The 10,962-nt window shown below is 44.6% G+C and overlaps 2 protein-coding genes across 3 annotated transcripts; one reads left to right on the top strand and one right to left on the bottom strand.

The window, feature by feature from the left end:
* Positions 1-798: 798 nt before the first annotated feature.
* Positions 799-6,739, bottom strand: ZC2HC1C (zinc finger C2HC-type containing 1C). Its single transcript, XM_066612081.1, has 3 exons — positions 6,709-6,739; positions 3,692-4,958; positions 799-1,487 (listed from the first exon to the last, which is right to left on the bottom strand). Exons 2-3 carry the CDS (start codon positions 4,937-4,939, stop codon positions 1,200-1,202), a joined length of 1,536 nt encoding a protein of 511 aa, XP_066468178.1. The 5' UTR covers positions 4,940-4,958; positions 6,709-6,739; the 3' UTR covers positions 799-1,199.
* Positions 6,740-6,820: 81 nt separating this feature from the next.
* ACYP1 (acylphosphatase 1) lies at positions 6,821-9,924 on the top strand. Of its 2 annotated transcripts, none has more exons than XM_066612079.1 (3): positions 6,821-7,007; positions 7,349-7,447; positions 8,516-9,924. In XM_066612079.1, the coding sequence occupies exons 1-3, from the start codon at positions 6,831-6,833 to the stop codon at positions 8,729-8,731; spliced, it is 492 nt and encodes a 163-aa protein (XP_066468176.1). In that variant the 5' UTR covers positions 6,821-6,830; the 3' UTR covers positions 8,732-9,924. The 2 variants fall into 2 exon arrangements, with proteins under 2 accessions (XP_066468176.1, XP_066468177.1); XM_066612080.1 differs by lacking the exon at positions 6,821-7,007 and adding an exon at positions 7,040-7,139.
* Positions 9,925-10,962: the final 1,038 nt, after the last annotated feature.

The raw sequence follows: 10,962 nt of genomic DNA, 5'->3' as shown, positions 1-10,962 counted from the left end.
ACTGCCCTGACTGGCAAAATTCCAAACTTCTTAACCATTAACAACAGTAAAAGTGTGGTAAATTCAAACACCCCCCCTCCAGAAGCACCTGGTTCCATTTCTCCTGAACTTGTGGTTGCATACAAGGCTGAGAATCAATAGAAATTTCAAATTATGCTCTGGCAATCCATCTCACAATGGTTGTTTCCATTTTCTCCTATGGCTATTTTCTTATATACTGCTTTGGAGGACTGCCACAACTCAGCTATTTGGTTGACAATATTTATAAATGGACAAGAAAACTCTATGGCTATGATAACTCCTTAGCCAGGTGTATGGGATAGCATGCAATATTGATATCAAATAGATATTGCCCTTTTTCAGTTGTTATGCTAGCATATTCAGAAAGTTTGACTTGAAAAACAAGGATTTTGCCCCCCTGTGGTAGCCAGAATAAAACTGGGCATTTTGAATACTTTGAAGGCCTTTGAAGACTGTATCTGCTACTATCATTGATGGTACGATATGTTTCAGTTGTAACATATGGATGCGATATGTATCCTTACCCAAACACAGGGGTCTCTAAAATTTTTGGCTGAAGGGCCGCATCAAATATCTGGCACAGTGTCGAGGGCCGGAAAAAATAATTAAGTATAAAATTTAAATAAATACATTAGAGATGGAACTTAAGATGAATGAAAAAATGAATGGGCTCAAATGTCCAGGACTTCTTCAAGCATTAATACAGCCCAAGAAATAAAGCACACACTTAATAGGATCCCCATTCCCCCCCCCCCCACAAGCACTACTCTGGTTGTGTTTGGTCAACTGGGCCAGAGCTCTCGGGATCAGAGGCTGGCTGTGGGCCAGACAGAGGCTTGCTGTGGGCCACATCTGGCCCACGGGCCAGGGTTTAGAGACCCCTGCCCTAACACATTAATTCCATTTGCTAAAAGGTAGTGCTTTTGCCTATAGTGCAAAACATCCTTGTGAAGAACTACACAGAGAAAAGACTTGGGACTCAGAATGGCACTACCTTAGACAAGAGGCTCTGACAACACAAAATACAAATAATCTTCACAGCTGCAGAACTTCTCATTGATTTTACACCTTTGTATTTTAAAAAATAAAGCAAAAGAACTGGGCATTCTGCCTGCAATTCTTGTGTTACCAAAGTGAGGAAAACAGGGGCCGTGACATGACTATATGGAACACCATATCTAGCAATGTCTCTTCTGCTGTGGCGGTGGAGGTCTGTTCTTAATGTTCTTGCACTTAGGAATATGTCTCTCAGCAACCTTAGGTGCAAACTGACGGGTGCAATATGGGCACAATTTGTAGTCTGGGTTCTCCATGGCAGGCACTGGTGGAAGATCTGAGGCTTTTCCTCCTTTGGAGACTACTCGCTGCACCTCACGGGCCCTGCGCAGTGTCTGGATGAAAGATTCATGCTTCTGTCTCCAGTTGCTTTGCTTAGGTATTTCAGTGCTTTGCTTGAAAGATTTTTTCTGAAGTGAGATGGGGAAGCAGGATAAATTATTAGCACAACCTTGTTAGCTCACAGTATGATCTTTCCTGTCACTATTTGGTTACAGACACAATTCAGTTGTCATAGGAATACTAGTGGAGTATTTAAATGCAGAGTTCCCTAGACTTTCAGGACAGTTAGACAACAGGAGCTGCATAGTACACATGAATACCATGCAAACAACAGGACCAAAAACCAAACTAGAGGAGACTCTGATGGAAGGGTGGGGGTCCTACTTTTTTTTTTTTCTTCAAAGCAGATGGGGGGGTCCAGGTCAGACTTCTCATACACCCTGGCTGCTATTTACATTAAATAAAACCCAAACTATACATACAAGCAAGCTGCAATAACACAATAAGCATATTATCTGATTCTTAAAGTGTCGGCTTATCCAGAAGTCCACTGCATAGCTGCCATGCTTCTTACTTAATTCACTGTTACCACTCAGATCATCTAAATACTGTGGCAGCAGTGCAGATGAAATCCCTTGGTAGAATTTAACAGAGTGAATGTGATGATGAATTTGGACAGATTATCTGAAATAGGATTTCTGACCTCCAAAAGAAATAAAAAATGGAGATGACAGGAACTATATCTTGCACTGCCAAAATACAAAACTTGCCAGTTGTATTGGAGCTAGCTTTAATTTATCACACATTTGATTGCAGAAAATTGTTCTCAAAGGAATTCTACTGTAAAACACAATAACAGGACTTTGAAAATAATATAAACTATCACATCACATTATACATTTATAGAAACACAATTTGCATTACAAATATGGAACCCTTGAACTGCATGTTCATGTATGCATGAAAATTACATAATCTACACAACATATTATTCTACACAACTATCTACACAATCTACATATATTGAAAAGAAAATGTTTAGAACAATTGTGCTTGTGATTTTCAAGCAATTTTCAGCTGTCTTGGAAAACCAGTTCCTTATAAACATAAATGGCATCTTGTAATTGCATGAGGTTCTCAGAACCTTTTCTACAGTTTTTACAGTAGGGTAATCTTAATTGGTCATATGTGATTTACATTAGTAATTTATTATGTAACTATTTTCATACTTTCAAATTAGCTTAGTGCAAATTATTGTGTTTCTATAGAAGTATAGTGTGATGTGACATTTTCTATTATTTTAAAAGTGTTTTTAACAGTACGTTCTGTTTACACTGTCTACAGTCAAAACATGTTGGAAATTAAAACTATCTCTAATCAGCTGTTTCGTTGTTTGAGGGTTTCTAATCTCACCAGACTGTTCTGCAATTGTATGTAAGTATTTTCTTTCACCCCATGATCCTACACTGGATCCTGCTAAACTTCTGACATGAATGCTGACTTGTAGCAGTGACTTCTGCAGATTAATTATGGGTTATTAATTATTAATTAAGTAATTATGACTAGTTAATTTTACTAAGGGTGCAATCCTAACCCCTTATGTCATAGCGATGCCAATGGGATGTGTGCTGCATCCTGCAGTTGGGTGTTACTCACAGAGGCCTCCTCAAAGTAAGGGAATGTTTGTTCCCTTCCCTAGGAGCTGCATTGCCCTTAAATCAGTGCTGGAAAGTACTGACATAAGGGGTTAGGATTGTGCCCTAAACCCATAACCTGACAATTTTTCACAATTTTTTCCTATTCTGTGAAATGAAGTAAAAAAAAAAAAGCATGTTGCCTATTCTTTCTAGACCAAGTTTTGATGTTTTCAATCAAGCCCATGTTTAAACTCCACCTTTATTTCTGAGCTCTTTGTCTACAACATTTCTGACAGTCCACAACACACAAAGAAGTGGAAGTTAAAAGTACGTTAAGAAACATTAAAAGGTACTAGAGTTTCTAGAAGCTTCAGAGGAGGGAACTTCATGGAAAAAAGACGAACAGCATGTCTATTCAGAAATAATTCTATGCATGTCTATTCAGAAATAAGACCCATTAAATTCAATGGAACTTACTCCCACAGAAGCATGAATAGGATTGCAGCCTAAATATCATTCCAGCCAGACAAGGTGAAGACCAGAGAATAGTCTGAGAGCAAATGAAAGACTACATTTTGAAAGCTAAACTGGTCAGCATCTGGATCAGAGACTGCCTGAGAGTCAGTTGTTAACCTTTTTTTTCTTTTTGTTTTCCAAAAGAAAAGCAGGATGCCCTAATAAAGTAAATGTGTTACCTGAGAGGTATCTGAGCCCTTCAGGAGATGATATGTTTCTAATTCAGTGCCCTTTGCTCTGGCTTTGCTTGAATCAAATACTTTTCTCTTGGAGCCATGATTCCTGCTGCAGATACTCATGTGCTTCTTCAACCTGGAGCAGTAAAGCTTCCGTCCACAGAATCTACACTCTCCCAAATTCTCTGTGCTGCTTGGAGTCTCCATATGTGGTGGTTCTGCTGCTATGCAATCAACCTGCCCTAAAGAGACTGCTGCTAGAAGAACCTGACCATTGCTGGAAGTCAGTTCTGGGCTTTGAGTGGCTGGAGTCTCCTGGGATACATTTGCTCGAATTTTACTGTTGCTAGCCACCAACCTTTGCTTTTTGAGCCTTTCCATGTGGAGTGCCTGGGGAAATAAGGCAGTCACTATAGAGTTTTCTGGAACATTTACCCTTTGACCATCACCTGGCTGGATGGTAGACCTGGAAACATAATCCTGAGTAGTACTTGCTGCTTTTCTTTCAGGTGTCCATATTTCTCCTTGTCCTTTTCTTGCTTTTGCTTCTGCCTGCTGCCTTTCCCACTGGATCCTACGGAGCTCTTCTTCTGTTCGTCTAAGTTTTTCCTTAAGAAGAGCCTCCTTCCGTTGAATCTCTTCCTCCAAGCTTCGCCCAGCAGCCTCAAGTTTTTGAATGTAGCCTGGCTCTGCCCTTTGTGAATGAGAAGCTGCTCTCTTGGATTCCTCCACTGAAAAAGGGACTCCAACAGACTGGGTCTTGACTGCAATTGATTTTCCTTTTTCCTGTGAGCTGGAGGGAATCTCTGTAACTGGTGGGCTCCCAAGTTGCTGAGAACTAGGCAAAGCAGAATTCCCAGCTTTATGGTGAAGGACTGGTTTTAGTGGGTATGCCCTATCCACACCTTCTCTCCGCTTGGCTCTCCACTGTGCAGGTAGAATGTGGGCCTGACTCTTGAGATACCAATTATGGGGGCCAGCAGAGTAGAAGCCTGCCTTTTCCAAGGACAGCTGACTACTCTCTGCAGACTGAGAATAAGAAGCATGCCGGCCTATTGAGATATGAAGATCCTTCAGCTTCTTATCCTTGTTGCCCAGGAATTGCTGCTGGATATTAGTCCTTAAGTGCTCTAGCTGGGACTGTTCCTTAACAGCCTCAGAACAACATCTCTCTTGGCTTGTTTCGGGAAGACTGGAATTGGACAACACTGGATCCATATGTGAACACACAGCCAGTTGCAGCTGAGCCATTCAGCATCTGAAGTAAAGCCTACAGAAATACAGCACATGCTATGATTGGAGCTATCATTCCATAATTCAATTTCCCCTTGTGATATTGGAGAAAGGAAATGCATTCACAACTGATTAATAAACCTGTATAAAAAAAGCAGGAGCAGGGGGTTTATTTTCCAAGAATGATCTACAAAACACAATGTCACTGGCATACTGAGAGGATGACTTAACTATTGCATGAGCACTTCCCACTGCAGCAGCAGAATATCCAGGACTACTAACAAGGAATTAAGGTCACCACTGTGCCATATGTATGACCTCCTGTATAGCATCTGTACTGCTTCTGGCAAAAGCATTCTTTTCACCAACAGCCTGTTGCAAAAGTGCCATAAAGCACTTTCGCACCGTTTCTGGAGGCCAGCATACAGACGTGCGCAGGCCTCTTTAGGTGGCGCAGATCTGAGTAGACCCATTGGGGCTTCTGTGGCATTACCAGGGTTAAGGGGAAGTGACTCCCCTTGCCCTGGGCTGAGATGCTTTCAGCCCCAACCCTGCCTTGGATGCAGCACAGGCCCGCTGGCCCGCCTGCTCCAAGCAAGTTAGGATGGGGCTGCGAGTTAATTTTCATTGAATGCAAACCTGACAATAGACTGCAGATACTAATGAAACTGCAGACCCCGAATGAAATCATTGAATTGTAAGATCTGCACTGTGACCTAAAACAAGAACCAAAAATTTCAGAAAAATAGGGTATCCTGACAAGAATACACACTTCTAAACAATGACAGTTACTCTCCACATTCAAACAAATCAACTAACTAGTAACTGTTACACTAGATGCAACTATGTCATTTTAATGATGAAAAGCAGCTTTTTAAGTGTCAATAGTGAAAAGTAGCTAAGCAGAACTCAGCATCTTGGTAAGCATGTTCTTGCATTGGTATAAACACCTGACAGCCCTCAGTCAGACTGGAGCCTTTTTATAATCTGAAGAGGAACAATATGTTTTGAACATTTCCCTCTAAAACTCAAACACTATCTGTGAAGAACCAAGATCCTTAAGAAGGCTGACAGCCCAATCTTGTACACACTTTCCTGGGAGTAAGCCCCATGGAAGTCAATGGAACTTATTTCTGAGTAGACATGCATAGGATGGTGCTGCATAGGATGGTGCTGAAACCTTTGGTTTCTAGTAACCTGAGGCCCTACTGAGGCTGCCATCCTATACACACTTTCCTGAAAGTAAGTCCCACTGAACTCAATGGAACGTACTCAGACAAGTTTCTGGAGGAAAAAAATCCATTATGGGGTACAAGCCATGATGTGTATGCGCAACTTCCTGATTTTAGAAATGGGTTATGTCGGAATGCCAGATGCAAGGGAGGGCACCAGGATGAGGTCTCTTGTTATCTGGTGTGCTCCCTGGGGCATTTGGTGGGCCGCTGTGAGATACAGGAAGCTGGACTAGATGGGCCTATGGCCTGATCCAATGGGGCTGTTCTTAAGTTCTTATGGGTTGGGCTGTAAATGTTCACTGTTCAGGTCCATCCTTCCGGGGGGGTTGGAGGAGTTGACAGGCTACTACACAGCCTCAAGCGGTGCGAGGCGCCCTGCCACCGCTCCCCAGGCACCTGCCCGCTCAGTTCCCTACAAGGCAAGGGGACAACCGGCCTTTCTTCCACCAGAAGTGCCAGGAAGACGCCAGCAGGGGGTCGCCCCTTACTTGGACTGGCGCCTCCGCGAGGCCTGCCTGCTCCACATATCCCCTCCCGCCACACCAGGCCCACCTGTCTCTCTCACAAGAGCCTCCACCGCCCAGTGCCGCTGTTAGTCACGGTTGCTAAGCAACACGCACTTCCGGCGACGCTCCAGTCACTTCCGGTCTCGTGCAGTGCCCTTCCGATTAGGAATGGCTCGTGCGGCGCTCAGCCGGTCGCTTCCTCTCTATGGCTCCAGGCTGCCTGCCCTGCTGGAGGGGAGGCGCCCAGAACGTTTCCACTGGACTTGCTGGGGCCCTTCTAGCCACCGGCGTGGAGGACCGCTCGGTGTTAAGCCCGCCCTGAGCTCCCCGGAGTCTTTGGTGGCGGTTGGTGTGGCCGAAGCGCGTGGAGCTGTGGAGGGCGCTGGGGCCGGGCCCTGGTCTCCTGGCCGGGGGACTAGCGGGGGCTTCGGGCTGTTGAAGGGCCCTTGAGCAGCCCCTGGCTTGGCCTGCCTTAAGGTGCCCCCCCCGCTGACACTGTACATATTCATGAGGATGCAGATGAGGGCGGGGCCGACTTCCCCTTCCCTCCTGCTTGTGGCCTTCGCTGGTCCAGCGGTCCCCCCATGCTGCAGCTGGGGTGCTGGGGAGCATGGCCGCCCCTGTCTCTGAAGGGGTGGCCGCGGGGCCTCCTCGTGCCGCTAACCGTGTCCCTGCTCCTGTTCCAGGCACCGGCGCTGACCATGGCCGAGGGAGAGGGCCTCCTGTCGGTGGACTACGAGGTCTTTGGCAAGGTCCAAGGGGTGTTTTTCCGCAAGCACACCCAGGTGCGTGAGCCCTGCCTGGGTGTGTCACCGGTGCAGGAAGGACTAGGATGACAGCGCTTGTGCCAGCTCTGTGTCTTTCCTTATCTGGGCTCTGTAGTGTTGGCAAAGGTATATGGTGGAGGCACCTGCCTCCACTGCCCAGCACAGCCGTTTATCGCAGTTGCTTAGCAATATGCACACAGTTGCTACTTCTGGCACTGCTCCAGTCACTTCTTGTCTGCCTTTCTTGTACGGGGTCCACTTGGTTTGTTCCTTTGTTGTGCTCAGCCATTCGCCTCTTCTCTATGGCTCAGGGCTGTCTGCCCTTCTGCACTGAGGGGGCAAGACAGTCACTTCTGGGTTCTGCCTGGAGGAGGAGCTGCTGGCAGCTTCATGCCTCCGCTGTTTCTGCTGTGGGGGCTCCGCTTCAGGAGAAGAAATGAGGGGCCTGAAGCTGACAGCACCTCCTCCTCCAGGGAGAACCCAGATGTGACATGTGACATTGTGACATGACTGCCCTAGGCACTGGGACTAGTTTTGCCTCTGATTGTTGGGAATTTGACTTGGAGAATATCTTAAGCTTTGCTTGAAACTCTCTCTCTCTCTCTCTCTCTCTCTCTCTCTCTCTCTCTAATGGTCTCACTTTGCATCTCTCTCTCTCTCTCATGGTCTCACTTTGCATTTCACACACATGCGCACGCGCGCACACATGCGCGCACACACTCTTACTCCCCCCTCTAATGGTCTCATTTTGCATTTCACACACACGCACACATATGCACACACATACACACTCTTACTCCCCCCCTCTAATGGTCTCACTTTGCATTTCACACACACTCACTCTCTCCAATGGTCTCACTTTGCATTTCCAAGCAAACTATCAGAAATCTGAGTTAAAAGCAATAGCTAATTTTTCAGTATCATTTTCTGTACGGAGTTATTCTATAATTCCCATCTCTTTAGACAAATTGCATTGTTTATGAACTTACATTAATGCATATATGTTGCATCATTTTAAATCTAAGCTGCCTTGAGTGTTGTAAATCAATTAAATGATTTTGGTGTGCATTTTTTCTTTTTGTTTAGACTCAAGGAAAAAAGCTGGGTGTGGTTGGCTGGGTCCAGAACACTGACTATGGCACTGTGCAAGGACAGATCCAAGGCCCTAGTGTCCAAGTTCGACAGCTTCAGGAATGGCTTTGGAAGACCGGAAGTCCTAAATCTCGCATTGATAAAGCCGAATTCCGCAATGAGAAGAAGATTGTCCATCTAGAGCATAGTGACTTTTGTATTGTGAAATAACAAGGTCCAAGAATAGAAAGCCCTAGATCTGTGAGAACACCCATAAGCTAACCTGCAGGAATCCTTCCCTTTATTTTTACATGTGTTCAAATGTAGATATTTATTTTGTTAGTATTATATTGTTATTTGTTTATATTATATTAAGTATTTAGCATCAAAAGCTGTGTACTGAAGTTTGAAGTTTTGAAAGGTTGCAAGTGAGGAAACGATAGAGTGAATGAGGGGGGTGTTTTTAGTGTCCCCACCACAGAAATTATTTTGTTTTGTAGAATGAGTTTTTTTGTGGTTCTTTATTTTGTAAGTTTTGTGTGCTGTGTAAAACAGCATAGTATGTGGCACGAATGATAGGGAAGGCCACATTTTTTTTGTAAAAGAAGTGACTATAGGACAGGCACCTGTGTTTCTTAGAGTTTAATCTCTTTTATATATAAAAGCCACTTCCTGACAATCTGTCATGGTTCAGTGTGACTAAGAACTCAAACTGTAGCTATACAGATGAAGAGACAGTGCTATGAAAATTAGAGCAGACTTGATTCTTAATGGTTGGAGTCAGTGGGGGTGGGAAGCAGATTCATCCCTCGCAGACTTGATTCTTGGAGTCAGTGGGGATAGGAAACAGATTCAGCCATTACTCCAGTAGAATCCATGGGTTTATCCCCACACAAGTGAATAGATGCTATTCATTCATGTCAACAAAATAAAGCACTGAGTTTTGAATGCAATTTAGGTGAGGGTTGAAACCTAATGTAGAGCATAGTTATACCACATGCTCTGAACTCCATGTGATAAACAAGTCTTCCATCCATGTACATCCTGTCCATTATAATGAAGGCTATTTTGCTTATAAGTACAATGCCACAATTCTTACTGGTTCACTACTGGTGGATATTACTTGTTTCTACAGTCTCAGTATATAAAGTAACATGAATGATTGATCCTATCCTGTACTTTACATGGTGGTTGAGAAATATTTGTACTACCAAGCTGTGCTGCTTTGCTAAGGCTACTGTTCATGACTGACGATTGTATTTGGTGAACTTAAAGCATAAAAAGAACATATGAAGCTGTCTTCTCCTGGAAGTGGGTCATTCGTCCATCTGTCAGAATTCTCAAACCCAATATTCATGATGTATGCATAGTAGAGACTATAGTACACGTTCTTGGCTTCCTGGAATAAAGAGTGGAAGATATAACTGCTTGAAATCCTTTTCTAGTAAGGGCTTAGTGATGGCATTAACATTTTTTGCTTCATACCTTAAGTCACAGAATGATAAACTCATAATTTCTAGAAGTTAGTCATCTCTGACATCTAGAGATTCAGCTATTCATACTGGAGACTTATTCATCTTTTCTTGTGTGTGTGTGTGTGTGTACATAGATATATAACAGTCAGTCATATTGTACCTGTATATTGTATTGTATTGGCAACCTTCAGTCTCGAAAGACTATGGTATCGCGCTCTGAAAGGTGGTTCTGGCACAGCGTCTAGTGTGGCTGAAAAGGCCAATCTGGGAGTGACAATCCCTTCCACACCGGGAGCAAGTACAGTCTGTCCCTGGTCTGTCTCCCTGGCTATGGGCCTTCCTTCTTTGCCTCTTAGCCTCAGACTGTTGGCAAAGTGTCTCTTCAAACTGGGAAAGGCCATGCTGCACAGCCTGCCTCCAAGCGGGCCGCTCAGAGGCCAGGGTTTCCCACTTGTTGAGGTCCATCCCTAAGGCCTTCAGATCCCTCTTGCAGATGTCCTTGTATCGCAGCTGTGGTCTACCTGTAGGGCGCTTTCCTTGAACGAGTTCTCCATAGAGATCCTTTGGGATCCGCCCATCATCCATTCTCACGACATGACCAAGCCAACGCAGGCGTCTCTGTTTCAGCAGTGAATACATGCTAGGGATTCCAGCACGTTCCAGGACTGTGTTGTTTGGAACTTTGTCCTGCCAGGTGATGCCGAGGATGCGTCGGAGGCAGCGCATGTGGAAAGCGCTCAGTTTCCTCTCCTGTTGTGAGCGAAGAGTCCATGACTCGCTGCAGTACAGAAGTGTACTCAGGACGAAAGCTCTGTAGACCTGGATCTTGGTATGTTCTGTCAGCTTCTTGTTGGACCAGACTCTGCCAAAGATCTCCAGCAGCTCATGGATCGTTTTAGCAAGGCCTGCCAAGATTTTGGACTGACAATCAGCCTGAAGAAAACATAGGTCATGGTTCAGGATGTGGGCTCACCTCCGTGCATTACA

This window comes from Tiliqua scincoides, chromosome 1 (genome assembly GCF_035046505.1).
Source record: "Tiliqua scincoides isolate rTilSci1 chromosome 1, rTilSci1.hap2, whole genome shotgun sequence".
NCBI classification, from domain to species: domain Eukaryota; kingdom Metazoa; phylum Chordata; class Lepidosauria; order Squamata; family Scincidae; genus Tiliqua; species Tiliqua scincoides.
This window is presented reverse-complemented; position numbering and strand designations above follow the sequence as displayed.